Source organism: Protopterus annectens, chromosome 1.part0 (genome assembly GCF_019279795.1).
Source record: "Protopterus annectens isolate FY-2018-M chromosome 1.part0, PAN1.0, whole genome shotgun sequence".
NCBI classification, from domain to species: domain Eukaryota; kingdom Metazoa; phylum Chordata; order Ceratodontiformes; family Protopteridae; genus Protopterus; species Protopterus annectens.
Window position 1 is genome coordinate 357,321,669 of NC_056725.1, and position 17,845 is coordinate 357,339,513.

At 41.9% G+C, this 17,845-nt stretch overlaps 1 protein-coding gene across 1 annotated transcript in view; it reads left to right on the forward strand.

Moving 5' to 3' along the window:
* The window catches only part of LRPPRC (leucine rich pentatricopeptide repeat containing), a 1,486,422-nt gene that overhangs the window by 180,286 nt on the left and 1,288,291 nt on the right, over nt 1-17,845 (forward strand). The window contains exons 4-5 of the mRNA XM_044079460.1: nt 552-673; nt 764-822. Coding sequence (XP_043935395.1) covers nt 552-673; nt 764-822 — 181 coding nt within the window. The remainder of the gene's footprint in view (nt 1-551; nt 674-763; nt 823-17,845) is intronic.

Below are 17,845 nucleotides of genomic sequence, written 5' to 3' on the forward strand. Positions count from 1 at the left end.
ATATGTTAAGCAGTTTTGATTAAACAGACTTGTATCAAATACTTGTGATGTGTAAGTGACTTTCTTAAGTTCTTGTCAGATCCATTGTCTGTTAGCCGTGACCTGTTTTTGTATTAGAGCTGTAACATGCCAAACATGCTAGTCAAATGTATAAGTTTTAAGAAGTTCACTTTTTCAGTGATAGATTTTGTTCCCCAGATGGAGTACACAGGGAATTATAAGTTGGCATTAGAATGTAAGGAGTCTCTGTGGCAAATTAGTTTTTTTGTCAGAGATTGCTGGTGTAGCCTCATGTTATTAATTCTATGACTGGGTCCTCTCTTCCCATCTACTGTGTAATGAATGCATTTGTGTAGTTTAGAAACTAGTAGAAGGTCAAATGTAGCTCCTGCATGGTGTCTTATGTTTCTGTGGACATAGCAGTTCAGCACCATAAAAATTTTTTTAGCAGTGTTTTAGCTAAGTTATGTTTGGCGTTGATAAACATGCACATATGCTTTCAGAAAAGAAACTACATAAAATGAATAACTGTTTTTAAACATTATACTCAGGTGCCGTTTATGATGCCAGCCATTACAATGCCCTGTTGAAGGTATATCTTCAAAATGAGCATAAGTTTTCACCTACAGGCTTCCTAGCTAAAATGGAAGCAGCAAATGTGCCACCTAACAGGGTAGGTTCCGTGTTTTCATTTCTTTTTCATGTAAAAATTGACACTGAATGGCATAATTATTTATTTTAACATATGTTTTCTGTACTGCAGGTTACATATCAGAGGCTGATTGCTGCCTATTGCAGGGAAGGTGATATTGAAGGTGCAAGGTATTGTATTAAGTTTTTTTCCCTGTTTACTCACTTTCATCAGTAAAAATAATTGTAACTTAGCCTTAAGATGCATTTTGATGCAGAATTTCAATAAGTACAGCTTGCTGTGAAAATGATTTTATAGAGAGGCCTGGTGTCCTCTCTTGACATAACTGTCCAGGCATCGTCTAACAGTATGTCTTATTTGACATAATTAACATGAACTTTAAATGGAAGTGGGAAGTATTTTTTCATGTAAGAAATGTTTAAAAAAATAATGCAGTTACTTATCTCCATTTGAGTAACCCGTATGTAGCTGTGTAATCTCACCTCCGATATTACTCTGACATATAACCATCTGTATTATGACACACACACTGCTGATACAGCTGGAGTTTTAAGAGGACGTTTGCCAAGTATGCATATCGTCTGTTGTTGCAAATATTGCACTTTCTTTATACAGTGTTAAGCATTTTGGGATACTGCTTATGATGTATAAACCTTGTATGATTAAGGTCCAGCCTTGCTGCATCATAATCAACCCCCCCCCTTTCACCATTTGTACATTGGTTTGAGGTGTCACATTAACATTAATGTGACCAAATCACCTAGATCCAATGTTTACACTGTCAGGTGGCTAGCCCTGATTGCAATATCTACTCAGCCGAATGTTTGCATTTTTACTTTGTGGTGTCCTCTTGATTTCTGTTATGTTACATTATCCAGAGCTTTTGAAACCTTTTAAAATTCTTCAGTAATAAAATTGGCCATAACTGCTCACAACATGCCCAGCAAGGATAATATGCTTTGCATAGGTTTCTTTCTTTGTGTCTTATAGTTGTAAACTATATACAGATATGGTAATCATCTGTCTTCGTCAAATATATGTACTTGAGCTTTATTTCTGCTTGTGCATTTAATTTTCTTTATCATACTTTTGTTGTTTTATCATGTGTTTTAAGTTTTTTTTTTGTAAAAATGTGGATAAATAAAGACAGACTATGTAATACAACAGCAAAAATAAGTTTTGCCAGGCCACTGGGTCAGTAGCTGAGTGGGCCTGCCTGTGTTGGTATTATTGACTGTGCTTTCCTAGGTTGGATAGGGCATTATGGGATAGTTCATGTCCCATGGCTATTTCTTGTTAGTAAAGGGGGGTGAAAGGTGACCAGTTTCTGCACAATTGTGAGTGCTCAGTATTTTGACCAGGTGCAAAAAGGATTTAAGTAGAGACTGTATAAAATTGTCACAGCCGGCAGACTCTGAAAATTTAAGGAAGGTTCTGGTATAGAAAAGAAACACCACTGAAAGCTCCAGCTGTTTTAAAAAAAATCTGATTGGAACCAGCCTATAAAGACTAAGCATGAAAATTAACTGGGAATTTCAAGATGGCTGTATATTGATCAACAGGTTGATTTTTCAGATCTCCATGTGTGAAAACAGAAACTTAAAAAAAGGCTATTGAAACCGTCATTGTGGATAACATTCAGTCACTAGCTTATTACACTGCCTGCGTACAAGGAAAGAATAAATCTGGAGAACACCAAAGAAAATCCGCTAGAAAGAGTAGAGAAAATTCTGGCTGGGAAGAGTCATGGAAATGTTCAGCAAAAATCAGGTCAAGTTTCAGCTGTGGTAGAGGAGAATTCCAGTAATTTAGAAGAAAAAATAAATCAAATATACTCAAATGTAATTAAAATAAACACTGAAGGAATATGTGAACTCAAAAGACTGGAATAAAGAGAAAAATGTTTAACTGGCTATTCAGTTGAACTAATAAAATTGCGAAGAAATGACGAAAGGGTTGGATGAGTATGAGAGTTCTCAAGAAGAGTGTTTAAAAAAATATAGACTATAGAGCATGCAGAGAATCTGCAATCATCCGTAAATGGACTGTATTAATTTTATAGACTGTAGTAATTTTACAAAAAGTACAAATAAACAACTGAGCTGGTGCTTTACACCAGGATTTGCTAATTGAAAGGACATGTCCTGTGTATGCTCCAAACCTGTCCAGGAAGAAATCATCCAAGACCTAATAATAGTTAAGATGCAGTCATACCTGCAGAAAGAGTTGATCTTGACAAAAATTGTGTCAGAAAAGTGTTAAAAAAGTAAAATGTTAAAATTGGAAGCAACAGTGTTTGGAAAATGATTATTCACTGTACACCAGGAAGAAAAAAAGCATGTTTATCCCAGTAATCTGGGAATATTGAGAGGCAGATATGAAATTAAAGCTGCTTTTTTCATGGAGTGTCAGTCATTTTTGATGCAGACCTTGGTAAGGAAGAAAAAAAGTTTATCTAATGAGCAGCAAGCAGCAGAGAATGCTGCTTTTCATTCTTGTGATAGTAACAGTCTATAGAGAGAATTTGCTACTGAACCCATTTTCCAGTATTCCAATGGGAAAGCGAGTGTCAGAAAAAAGCACAGGAGCCTTGGACTTGAACCAGGGACTGCTGTTGATGGATGGAGCTGATCAGGAAGACCAGCAGCATTGATATTGGACATTAAAAAGCATCCGTTGCATCAGATATAAGAATAGATGTGACATATGGCATTGTAAGAAAATGTGCTTGAGAAAGACTGGAATTTTGTTGAATGAAACATGTAGTTGAACTGTAAAACTATATAATCCACTTTGTCATTAATAATTAGAAGGACACTAAAGAGAATGAAGAGGTAACTAGAAGTAAAATAGTTTTTTATCAGTATTTGTATAAAAAATTTTATGATGTAGATTGCATGTTGTATTGCAAAGCACTTTTGCATAGTATGAACTTGGGGGTATTTGTAATGTGGCTGGTATTCATTGTGACATGGGGGAAATCTTATCTGTGACTGCTGTATATGTTAATGTTAAAGTAAGCAACTTTTATTTTTTAGTTGTAAGATGTACAGGCTTTATACTGCAACAAGATAAGAGGCTGGTCAGAAGCATGTTAGTTAATTTAATGTGATCTGCTAGGGAGTGAATAGGATGTAAAAGTGTACTGGTATATGTAAATATTAGATAGCAATTTCCTCTGTTTTACAAGACAGGATGTCTAGATTAATGTCCATGGTTTAAGTTGTTGACTTTTTTTAAGCAAATGGGCTTTAATAATACAAAATGATGAAAGGCATGCACAATGATAGCTTTTCCTTGCACCTGCAAAGTCATTAGCCTTTTTCTGTTAGCAAATGCTCTGAGGTAAAAAGAACCCTGCAGGTGCAGACTGTTGGCTAGAGGAAGCCTATACATTGTTTTGAGTGAAATTTACAAAGATTCTTTCATGCATCTTCAGAGTTGGTAGATGTTTTTTCTCATTGCTGAACACTTTTTTACTTGGAGACCAGCTGTCTTCACGTGTAAGCAATTAATATTGAGAGATCTGAGCTCTCTACTGAGAGAAATGTAACATTTAAAGTTACAGTGGCAAAAGCAGTGAGTGAAAATTTTAAAGACAGAAACTGTGTGACTTTATTAAAGAAGCAGCAGCAGCCTCCCCAGCAGTCTTAATTCTTTAATGCATTTAATAGATCAGTGCACAGTTTATTTAAAGGTAGCCAGTGCACTTTTCCTTAGCTAAAAGTTAATATTTACTGGAAACATTTACTCTATTTTTCACGTACAGAATAGAATATTTATAAATTTGCAGAATGTATTCTAAGAACTAAGCCAACATGAGACTGGAGAAAGGAGACTTTGCCAGTAGGGGCGACTACAGGTAGGTATACAGAAAATAGGCAAGAGGGGGCTGGAATTAATGGGAGAAAAGTATCAATGGATTGGAGGTATTGAGAGAAAATGGCTATATAGGGAGAGGTAGTGGAGTGAGGTCAGGCTTAGCAGAAGTTTAGACTGCAGGTTATAGACACTGCATTCTCTACCAGGGATTAAGAGCACTCCCTTGTTTCCTAAGTGAAAGGCCAACACTGGCAGGGTTTATTTATTTATTTAATTTTTTTAGTCGAGTCTAGAACAGAAGCTACTGTGTGTTTTTAAAAGGGGATAATTAGATAAAAAGTTGTACAACAGCTGTAAGTATAACAATCAATCAGAGAATGTTAGAAAAAAATTGGAGAAACAGAATGGAAAGTCTGTTTATAAAGGAATGTAGGGAATCCTGCTGTAAGGCTGTCAATTATGCAACAAAGTCCAGAAGGTTTCGGATTTTTGTGTGGAAGTGTTTGGTCATGTAATGTACCCCAGGGAGATTTAAGACTTTCCTCTGGTGATAGCAAATGCCAGAGTTGTGATGGGGAAGATGGGGGTAATTAGGGACATTTTTCTGTAATGTAATGAGCTGGTAGTTTTAAAAAAAAATCCTTAGAATTTTGGGGTTGCAGTTACTTGCATGTAAAGAAATAATTCTGATGAGCTGGAATATAAAATCTGAATTGCTTAGTTATATTAAGGCCTTACTACTTTTAGTATTATTGGCTGCCACATAAGCAGTTGCTAGAAAATGAAAATCAAAATCTGGTTGTAACATAATTAAGGTTCTAGATATTGTAAAGGTCATAAACTTGAGATGGGATTTTTCGAAAAGGAAGGAGCAAATTTCACAAATTAGAATTTATGTGAACAGTACATGCAGAATAATGTGGTGGAGGAGAAGGAGTAAGATTTTAAGGGAAGGTAGGAATTGGGGAACTTGAAAATTGTTAAAAATAAATATTTGTATTTACTCCTTTGTGACAGACTGGTACCAGTAAGAGTGAAAGGGAAGGTCTACAAGATAGTAGTGAGACCAGCTATGTTATATGGGTTGGAGACAGTGGCATTGACAAAAAGGCAGGAGTCAGAGCTGGATGTGGCAGAGTTAAAGATGTTAAGATTTGCACTCTGTGTGACTAGGATGGATAGGATTAGGAATCGGTATATTAGAGCGTCAGTTCATGTTGGACAGTTTGGAGACAAAGCAAGAGAGACAAGATTGCGTTGGTTTGGACATGTGCTGAGGAGGGATGATGGGTATATTGGGAAAAAGATGCTAAGGATGGAGCTGCCAGGTAAGAGGAAAAGAGGAAGGCCTAAGGTAAGGTTTATGGACGTGGTGAGAGAGGACATGCAGACGGTTGGTGTGACAGAGCAAGATGCAGAGGATAGGAAGAAATGGAGAGAGATGATCCGCTGTGGCGACCCCTAACAGGAAAAGCCGAAAGATGATGATGACTCCTTATAGAAGATTATTATTGGGTTTCTGATTTATAGCCAACTTGTGAGTTTGAAAGTCATACACCAAGAAATACACCTTGGGAATGATGCTCGAGACATGAATCTTGGCATCCTTGTTGAAACCATAGAAGGTTTATGGTTAATGAGTCCTGATCATAATTGAGTGTAGTAAGGAGCACAGTGTTTACTGGTTTTCAAGCCTTTGAAAGCCAATAAAACACTTTTGAGGTGTCACAGACCTCAGGCAAGTACAAAATATCCCTCTGAGAACAAACTGTTTTAATAAGTGTTAGATACTTTGTTTGGCATTAATGCATTATGTAACAGCTTTTAAAGCCGTTTTATTTTCTGACACTCTTCTATACATTCCAGCAGACGTGTCTGCTACCAGTTCTCCAGCACCATATCTAATCTTGCCAGCACTTGAGTTGTTGTTGCCTTTCGGCTTTTCCCGGTTAGGGGTCGCCACAGCGGAACTCTGGTCCGCTAATGATTGGCAGTAGATTTTCACAGTGCCGAGTTGCCAGCTCGACGCCCAACATTCAACGAAGGAACGCTCATTCACGCATGTCTTTCGGAACGCCACTCGTCCTGCGGGGAGGACATGCAGACTCTACACAGAAGGCACTTCCCGCACACTAGCTGAGAATCGAACGGGAGAACCTCTTGCTGTGAGGCAACAACACTACTGCTGCACCACAGCTTGTTCAGCACCATTATGACATTAGAAAGTTGGTTAAAAAGGTTCTTTCCCATTTTTTTGGAACATAATCACAGCATTACATGTACTACATAACGTATAATGCACGCTAGTGATGATGGAAACTGATATCATGGTTTATTTTCTTTTTGCAGCTTAAAATATGATTAATAAAGATGTTATTAAAAAGTATGTTTTCCAAACACTTTTCACAATGACCACACTCTTTCTCACTTACAAAAAAAAAAAGAAAAAAAAAATTATGGGCCTAAATCTTAAAAACTATACTGACCATCTCGAAGCCTTGTCCCTCTTCTCAGCATCGTACAGGCTACCTTTGTCTTACATTTTAGAGTTTCAACAGACCCTATTCTGTCAGACCTCTTATACATTCGCAATACTAATGGTATAAACATCTGCTCAAGGGATCCCTTTCTTTTCTAAAATAAATGGAACATGTTGGAGGGATAGATTTGTATCACAGTGAATAGTGTTCTTTGAACTGCCTTCCATTCCACATAAGGAAAGGTTTTCCACATAAAGTAATTTAATTTTCTTACTCTAAATGTAATTCGGATAAATAGATTGGTAACTGCAAATTTGTCTCTGGTTTATCACGCCTCTCCCTCATGAATAGGGGAAACATGTAAATGTGTCCCAGCATAGCATGTTTGAGCTATCTCTGAGTTATTTGTATGCAAAATGTGAGGGCTGAAACCTACCATAGGAAATATTAGGGCTAGGCTTTTTAAGATCCTCCCGTACCTGTGAACCTATTAAAAAAAAAAAAAAAAAAATGCCAGATGTCCTTCATGGATGCATCTGCAGTCATAACAAATGGGTTGTCCTGTCGTCAGGCAGCCTTTCGGTCGGCCGGATTCCAAAGTCCGGGTGCGGCTTCGGCTGATATCGCACTTCACCCGACGTCATCTCTGCTGGTCTTCGGGTATAAAGGCATCAGCCGACGCCATTTTCCCCAGTCTTTCTTGCCGCGTGGCGCCCGAAGCAGAAGCTGTTCGCAAGTGCCGGTCGGTCAGATCCAGAGATTACTACTACCGAATACTACTTCGAAGACTTCTAAAAAGCTAAGTACCCCGTTGGGGACTCTTTCTTGCCTCAGCCGATGTCAGAAAAAGTCAATAACTGTTTAACTTGTGGGAAACAAATACCTCATAAAGATTTCCACTCTTACTGTCTGCCTTGCTTAGGCCCAGACCACGACGTAGCAGCCTGTTCGGCCTGTGCTTCCTTCAACCGACAAACGCTTAGGCGCGGTCGGAGTTTGCTGAACAGTTTTTCGGCTCAGATTTTGCGTACATTATGCCGTCGGATCCTCCGACTACCCAAATTGTTAAAAAACGCAAAGAAAAAGACCGACACTCGCGGTCCGCGGTTTCAGCCGAAACCACGGTTAAGCAAGCCGCGAGTGTCTCGGTTTCGGCCGAAACCGAGAAAACCGGTCAATCTTCAGCTGAATCCATGACTACTACTGAGGCTCCTGCTACCTTAGTTGAATCGGCCTCAGAAATTTTGCCTACAACTGTGGTTCCTAGTGATTTATCAGACACCATCCCTTTGGATGTCTCTACCCCAGCACGTGGTGCTGCTAGGCCTCCTGCAGCCATGTCTATTAAGGCCTTTGCCAGGGCTAAAGCAGCCAAATCTGTTAAATCAGTGCCTGTTAAACCCCCTCACACAGGCCCACTTCAAGTTCACAAATGCTTACTCTGGCAGAAGATTTAATATCCTTAATTAGGGGATCCCAATCTCACCCAGACAGGGCCTCTCAGCCCCCAGAAAAGAGACCTAGAGCAGAGCCCCCCGAGGCAATGTCCTCTGATGATTCTGCGGATGACTCAGACATTACAGACCAGCCAGAGGTTCCTTTTCTACTTATGAAGATTCCGATGCTGAAGAATCCATTCCAGCTGCCTCTCCACCAGAGGAATTTTCCTTTGGGGAAACCTTACATGCCATGAGAGAATAATTCCAATGGCAGGGACAAGATTTCTCAGATTCAAGAAAAAGGCTTAGGACTTTTCTGCACTTACCACAACATAGGCCCTTAGCTATACCTCCTGTACTGCCTGTTGTGGATGATGCATTTAATGATGTTTGCACTGCTCCTGATTCTTTACCTCCAGCCCCTGCCAAACCAGATAGATTTTACAGGGTGCCAGACACTCATCACCACCTATACAAGGCCCCACTTGCAGATCCCGAAACTATATCCCAGGGGCCTAAGGCAGTAGCCTCGACCACAGCAAAAAACCCTATCCCTTCTGAAAGGGAATCCAAGTCCTTAGAGAGATGGGGGGAAAAAAGTTTACACCTCTGCTACTCTCTCAGCTAGCGCTTTAAACTGTCAGTTTCATATGATCCAATACCAAGAGTTTATGCTTGATCACTCAACTAAAAACTGTCCTCTGATGAATCCTTAGATAAGAAATATGTATTAGAAATGGTGAATAACATCCAACAGGTTAGTAACCATTCCTTAAAATGTGGCTATGATGCACTGGAGGCTTCATTTAGATCAGCCATGACTGGCACAGTGATAAGAAGGCATGCATGGTTGAAAGAACAGGTCTTACCGGATCATGTTAAAGCAAAGCTGTTAGATGCTCCTATGGATAAGACCAGTCTATTTGGTACACCTGCCCAGCAAGTAATGAAGAAAATGGAAGAAAAGGCAAAATCTGTACAAACAGTTAAAGATTTCTTACAGGTTCAGCCCCAAGGTTTAGCAGGAACTGGCCTGCCAAAATTGGTCATTTCCAGACTCCACAAAATCCCAAAGGGGCAGGAATAGACGCTCTAGAGGCAGAAATCAATCCAGAGGAGGTGCCTACAGAGGACGACAGTGGCAAGGCAATAACCGAGGCACAGACACAACCACTGCCACTGCAACAGGACAATCACAGTGACTTGGCTCTGACACTGCCTACCAGGGAGCAAATAGCAGCACCTTTAGGCGGAAAGTTAGCCTTATTTTCGAAAAATTGGCACTATATTACAAAAGACAAGTGGATTTTGCAAACCATAGACCAAGGCTACCGGTTCCACTTCCACACCTTACCAGTAAAAAGAGGAATGCCAAACCTACCTCCAAATCAAAAATAGAAGCTCTACAGCAGATAGCGAAATTAACAAAGATGAGAGCTGTGGAAAGAGTACCAATAACAGAACAGGGCAAAGGATTCTACTCCAGACTCTTCCTAGTACCAAGAAAAGAGAAAAGTTGGAGACCTATTCTCGACCTGTCCGTCTTAAACACATACATCATTGTCCCAAAATTCAAAATGCTGACCCTACAGCAACTTCTTCCCATGCTGGGCAAGGAGTGTTGGCTGGTAACTCTAGATCTCAAGGAGGCATACCTGCACGTCCCCATTCGACCAAATTGCAGAAGATACCTCAGATTTCTTGCAGGATCAGAGCATTATCAATTCTCAGCATTGCCCTTTGGCTTATCTACTGCCCAGAGTATTCACAAAATGCCTGGCATCAGTAATCGCTCACTGCAGACTACAGGGAATCCAAATTTATCCATACCTGGACGACTGCCTCTTACAAGCGGACAACAAAAGCAAGCTGACAACAGATTTACAAAGGGTCATTTACTTGCTACAAGCCCTGGGATACACAGTCAATTTACAAAAGTCAAGGCTGATACCATCCCAAACAAGAACATTCTTGGGCGAATTGGACACAGTAAAACAAATGGCATTCCTAACTGCAGAAAAACAAAAAGAACTCCCTCTTTACTTCTTGGCATTAACGAAGCAGAACAAACTAACAGCAAGAAAAGTTCTGCAGGCCTTGGGCTTCATGGCATCATGCATAATCTTGGTCCCACATGCCAGACTGCATATGAGAAAGCTACAGTGGTACCTAAAGAATTTATGGTCTCAGCACAGGCACAGCTTAGAAACAGAAATCCCACTAATCCCATGCCTAAAACAGGAGTTCCTATGGTGGGCTCAAGCATGCCAGTCAAATCCAGGCTTACCCTTCCACAACTTTCGAGCAAGCCAAACCATCACAACGGACGCCTCAGACCTAGGATGGGGGGCGCACATGCTGGACAAATGCATACAAGGATTGTGGACTCAAGACCAGCTGCACCTGCACATAAACCAAAAAGAAATGCTGGCAGTAAAACTGGCAATCCAAAAATTCAGACCATTCCTCAAAGAAGGCCATTTGATGATAAGGACAGACAACACCACAGTCATGTGGTACATCAACAAACAGGGAGGCACTCATTCATACCCCCTATGCAGAATGACTTTGGACCTTTGGAATCTGGCTCTCAGCTACAACATCCAGTTACAGGCAATATTTGTGCCGGGAAAAGAGAACACCCTAGCAGACATGTTAAGCAGAACCACCTCGGATGCTCACGAATGGATGCTACACCCGGACATCTTCAAGGCCATCACAAAGAAATGGGAATGCCACAAATAGATCTTTTCACATCCCCACTCAATCACCAGCTCAAAAAATTCTGCACAAGGACATTCCACCCACTTGCATGGAAGGTGGACTCTCTATCCTTCAGCTGGAAAGGCCTGACAGCATATGCATTTCCACCTCTTCCCTTGATGCACAAGGTACTACTGAAAATCAAAGAGGAACGTCCAAGGATAATCCTGATAGCTCCGAATTGGCCAAGACAACACTGGTACCCATTGCTGAGGAGCATGTCTCGGGAGAGAATGTGGTCAATACCCCTGATGCCTTTGATGTTAACTCAGAACAACTACAACATCATGCATCCAAACCTAAAAACCTTGCAACTGACTGCCTGGAACATCACATAGCAGCAACTAACCCAGACCTTTCCCAAATGGTTAAAGACATTATCCTTGAAGCCCGCAGACCTTCAACAAGAAGGAACTATGCAGGAAAATGGAAAAGGTTTGTCATTTGGAGTACTGAAAGAGGAAAAGATGTGTCGAACATAGATATTGCTAACATTCTGGAGTACTTGGCAGAGCTTCTACATACAGGCCTGTCCTATTCCTCCATCAAGATACATGCATCAGCTATTTCAGCAGAATACAGCTTCGATCCACCTGTCTTTTCGCATCCTCTACTCAGGCAGTTCCTCAGAGGGATCAAGAATGTAAAACCTCCTAGGAAACCACCATTACCAGCATGGGACTTGAACTTTGTGCTAGAAAAGTTGACACTCCCTCCGTTTGAACCAGCAACAACAGCAGATCTGCAACACCTGTCATGGAAAACTGCTTTCCTACTGGCAATTACCTCAGCAAGGAGGGTTTCGGAACTACAGGCCTTAATGGCAGTGCAACCCTTCCTAATCTTCCATCAAGATAGGGTGTCCATGAGAACTAATCCTACATTTATGCCTAAGGTGGTATCCAGAGTGTCTTTAAACCAGGCAATCCACCTACCTATCTTCTTTCCCAAGCCACAGAACAGGGGGGAAAGACTGCTGCATACCTTGGATGTACATAGGCAGTTACGCTACTACCTGGACAGAACCAAAAGTAACAGAAAAACTGACCAGCTTTTAGTAGCCTATGCAACAGGAAGGGAAGGAAAAGCAATTTCCAAACAGACAATCTCCAAATGGATAGGAAATTGCACAAGATTCTGTTACTCCTACCATGGAAAACCAATTCCACAGAACATAAGACCTCATTCTACAAGGGCTACAGCCACTACCACAGCTTTCTTACGAGGAGTGGCAACCAAGGACATTATTGAGGCGGCTACTTGGACCTCCGTGCATACATTTGCCAAGCATTATAATTTACCTCTATACTCTAGATCCCGAGCAGGGTTTGCCACTGCTGTACTGCAAGGGATCCTAACTACACCATAATTTTTCTTCCTCCACCCCTAGTTTGGCTATGGTATTCTACCCATTTGTTATGACTGCAGATGCATCCATGAAGGACATAGTACAGTTTTGTACCTACCATAAATGTAGATGTCCGAACTGGATAGCATCTGCAGTCAGGATTACCCACCCTCCTTCCCTCTGTGGTACTCCTAGGTATTTACCCTCCTAATAGCTAGCTGGGGAGTCTCTTATGGTGTATTTGTTTGTATATATGTACATACATGCTTATTTTTGTGTTTGCCTTCTACTTTTTTGGAAACATTGGCATTTATCCAAAATTTAGCCTTCCAAGAGGGCAACTGGCATCTGGGGCAAGAAACACTGAGGAAAATGGCGTCGGCTGATGCCTTTATACCCGAAGACCAGCAGAGATGACGTCGGGTGAAGTGCGACATCAGCCGAAGCCGGACCCGGACTTTGGAATCCGGCCGACCGAAGGGCTGCCTGACGACAGGACAACCCATTTGTTATGACTGCAGATGCTATCCAGTTCGGACATCTACATTTATGGTAGGTACAAAACTGTACTTTTTATACCATTTGGTACTTTTGATATTTGGATCACAACCATCTGACTGACAAAACAGCAGTATTGTTTCTTGCAGTTCTTCTCCAGAATTCTGGCTTTTACCAGTGCTTACACAAGAACTTTCAACTGTTCTCACCCTGTGTTTTGCAGTAAACTTTTGTAGGACTTGTATATTTTGTTGTGCTTATAAGGGTGCATTGAAGCCCTCCAGATAGCATAGCGTTGCTGTCATTTGGACAGAAATTAATAATTTTCCTTTCTTGCCTTCCTAAGGGCTTTTATTTCATCTTTCTAACTTACTGATGTTGTTCTTCGTGTTTCACTGTTGCAGTCATTACATTTGGGTTATCTGCTTGCATTCAGCCTGATTAACAAAGTCTTGGGTCCTGCGTCGGTTGCTGTCCCTTCTTCCATGATGTCAGGTCGCCAGGGGAATAAAACATGCAGCCGATGCCATTACACCAGTCTTTCTTGCCGTGCGGTGCCCGAAGCAGAAGCAGTTTGCAAGTGCTGGTCGGCAGACTCCTGAAATTTTCGTTTTCGAGTTTCAGAACCAAAGTCTTCAACTAAAGCTAAGTACCCTGTTGGGGAAACTTTTTTCTTGCTCCTTACCAATGTCAGTAAAAGTTAATAATTGCATTACTTGTGGAAAGCAAATACCTCATAAAGATTTTCATTCATACTGTATTCCATGCCTAGGCTCTGAACACGATGTACCTTGGTGTTGGTTTTGTGCTTTATTTAATCAGCGCACTATCCGTCGTCTGTATATTTTCACCTCTAAATATTTTGGTTCTCTGTTTAATTATCCAGAAATGTTGTCCGTTAGCCATCCGACTACCGGGATTCTGAAAAAACGCAAAGGTAAAGACAGAGACAGGCCGCGGAGATCCAAAACTGCTGCCGACACTTCTCCTAAGCCAGTCGCCAGTTCGCCGGTACTCAGTGAGGCGCTTTCGCAGCCCCTGATACCCGCTACTTCTGATTTTCAGGTCTCTACTGCCGCGAGATGCTTCAGCTATGGAACCCGCAGATGTCTCTACCTTGGATGGGTCCGGAGCCGCTGTGCAGACACTGGCTTCTGAGGGTGTATTCAGGCCTACAGACTTGCATATTAAATCAATGCCTCCTCCTTTACTTGGGCCTAAATCTCGATACATGCCTAAAAAACAGATGCCCAGGCCACATGCTCAGGACTCTGTGCCTAAAAAACAAATGATAAGAATGGCTGAAGATCTATTAACTCTAATCAGGGGTAGCCAACCCCCCCACCCTTCTAAGAGGCTTAGGACTGAAGTTGATTATGAATCTTCTGATCAGGATTCTGTTTTTTTTCTGATTCTTCTGATGATCTAGATTTGTCCTTATCTACTTATGAAGATTCTGATGCAGAGGACTCCATTCCCTCTGCTTCCCCTCCTGAGGAGTTTTCTTTTGGGGAAACCTTACATACTCTAAGGGAGCATTTTCACTGGGAAAGCCAGGATTTTTCTGATTCAAAAAAGAGGCTTAGGGATTTCCTTCTCCTACCTCAGCATAGGCCTTTAGCTATTCCTCCTGTACTAGACATTGTTGATGATGCTTTTTTGGAGTCTAGTTTGGCCCCTGATTCCCTGCCTCCTGCTCCCAGAAAACTTGACAGATACTACAGGGTCCCCGAGTCCCACAAGTTCCTTTTTAAAAATCCTATTGCAGATCCAGAGACTATTTCACAGGGGCCCAAGGGCATTAAGGCTTCTACTGCTAAAAATCCTACCCCTTCTGACAGACACTCCAGGGCGCTGGATAGATGGGGTAAGAAGGTTTACACTTCTGCAACCTTGGCCATTAGGGCTTTAAACTGCCAGTTTCAAATGTTAAAGTATCCGCAACATGTTATTGGACTGCTTAAACAGAAAATGATGTTGATTCCTGACACTGGAAAATAAAAAAATACAGGGTTTAATGCATTCTGCTGAACAAGTTGGAAAACATACTTTGCAATGTGGTTTTGATTCATTAGAGGCCTTTTGCAGGGCTGCTGTTACTGGGTCTGTGCTCAGAAGGCATGCTTGGCTTAACGAGCAATCTTTGCCTGATCATGTTAAAGCTAAATTGTTGGATGCTCCTTTGCATCAGGACCGCCTGTTTGGCAACAAGGCTGAGGAAGTTCTTAAAAAGATGGAAGATAAAGCTAAATCTATGCAAACTGTTAGATTCTACTCCTAGATTTAGTAGGCACTGGCCCTCTAAGAATTGGTCCTTTCCAGCCTCTTCCAGGTCTTCTCAAGCCAAACCCAGACACAGCAAAACCCCCCAGGTTTCAGTCCCAGGAGACCCACAGAACTAAGCAGTGGGGGGCCTCCACTTCCAAATCTGGGAATAATAAGACTCCCCCCTATGGTAAACTGTCTCAATGACTTCCTTTTTAAAAATTCCAAGCACTTCTCAACTGACTGCCCTTTTGGGGGGAAAGATTGCTCTTCATGCAAATAATTGGGAACTCATTGTCTAGGATAAATGGGTTTTAAATATTGTGTCCCAGGGATACAGATTTCACTTCCACATGTTGCCAACACCAACACCAAGCGGGTGGCCGGACCTACCCCCATATCAGTGGGCAGAGGTCCAAAAACAAGTACTTTCTCTCTTAAGCATGGGGGCTATTCAGCTGGTACCAGAAGAGGAAAAGGGACAAGGTTTCTACTCGAGACTTTTCCTGGTACCCAGAAAAGACAATTCATGGCGTCCTATCCTGGACCGGTCTACTCTAAACACCTTTTTGGAGATTCCAAAATTCAAGATGCTGACTCTTCACCAATTACTTCCTATGCTAGGCAAAGAAGCCTGGTTGGCAACACTAGATTTAAAAGAAGCATACCTGCACATCCCAATCAGGGAATCTTGCAGAAGATACCTACGCTTCAAAGCAGGCTACAAGTACTATCAGTTCTCTGCACTGCCCTTTGGCTTATCTACTGCGCCCAGGGTATTCACAAAGTGCCCAGCTCCAGTTATTGCATTTTGCAGGCAAAGAAATATTCAAATATACCCATATCTGGACGATTGTCTAATTCAGGCAGAAAGCCAGGACATACTTTTGAATCATCTGGCCTTTGTACACAGGGGTTCTAACTTGTCTGGGGTACACCATAAACGAAAATAAATCGCACCTGGTACCCTGTCAACAAATTATATTCCTGGGAGCAAGCTTGAATACAACTTCCCAGATGGCTTACCTCACGCCAGAGAAACAAATTCATTTGACAACCTACTTCAAACAAGTGGCCACAAAACCCTGCTATCTGCAAGACTGATACTGCAAGCCTTGGGGTTCATGGCCTCCTGCATTCTTCTAATTCCATATGCAAGACTGCATATGAGGAAACTACAGCACTATCTAAAAAGCCTATAGTGTCAACATTCACAGGACCTAGAAACAACGATTCCTATCATACCTTGCCTATGCCTAGAGTTCCTTTGGTGGGCAGAGGCCTGCCACCAAAACAAGGGACTACCCTTTCACACCACCCCCTGCCGCCCAAACCCTAACAGATGCATCAGACTATGCATGGGGGCTCACCTGGCAGGGAAGTGCATTCAGGGCAAATGGAACCCAAGTGAAATGCACCTGCATATCAATCAAAAAGAAATGTTGGCTGTACAGAGTGCTCTGACAGCCTTCAAGGACCACATTCTTCCAGGACAACTAATGGTAAAGACGGACAACACCACTGTTATGTGGTACATAAACAAGCAGGGGAGTACACATTCTTACCCCTTCTGCAGACTAGCCATGGTATTGTGGAACACAGCCTTGAGCTACCAAGTGCACCTACAAGCTCAATTCCTGCCAGGAAAATTAAATACACTGGCAGACGGACTAAGCAGAAACCTCATGAACCCACACGAGTGGAAACTGGAACCAAGGACTTTCAACATGTTGACAAGCAAATGGGAGAGCCCAGATATAGACCTGTTTGTCTCTGCCCAGAACTACCAATTGGACAAATTTTGCACAAGGACTCCCCACAAACAAGCCTGGAAAGTGGATGCTCTGTCCTTCAGCTGGAAAAACCTATCAGTCTATGCCTTCCCCCCTCTGCCTCTGCTCTCCAAAGTACTACTAAAAATCAAACAGGACAAACCAAGGATGATTTTGATTGCTCCAGACTGGCCGCGCCAACACTGGTACCCCCTCCTGCGCAGTGTGTCATGGTTATTTCCATGGCACCTGCCTCAGACTCCTTCCCTGCTCTCTTAGCAGGAGAACCAGATTCTTCACCCTCAGCTTCTAACATTGAACTTTGCAGCCTGGCTAATCAGCAAACCTGTGATGGATATCATTTTAGAGGCAAGGAGGCCTAGTACTAGAAATCTTATGCTGAAAAATGGAAAGGATTCTGTGCCTGGAACTCATCTCAAGGGATGAGCACAGCAGCACCTAATTTACCTCAGATTTTACAATACTTAACTGAGCTTCGGGATCCAGTATCTGTCTGCCTGGGATGACATGGTCGACAGACCACGATGCTTTGCCAGAGATGGCCTGCACCTGTCACCCCTGGGATTCCGGATACTGGCTAAGGTTTTTGCCACCCCTATAGTGTCTTTTTTAGGCAAGGTTCAAATGACAAATTCACCACCGTAACAGGAACAGGCAAGCAAAACCTGAGGGTGATGCTACTCATTGCTAGAAGTCTAAATCTCAAAATGCACTCACTCGAGGCACTCCTTAAAATGGAGAAAATCGATATCTGTGACTCAGACCTGGTTCAAAGCTCCAGAGAG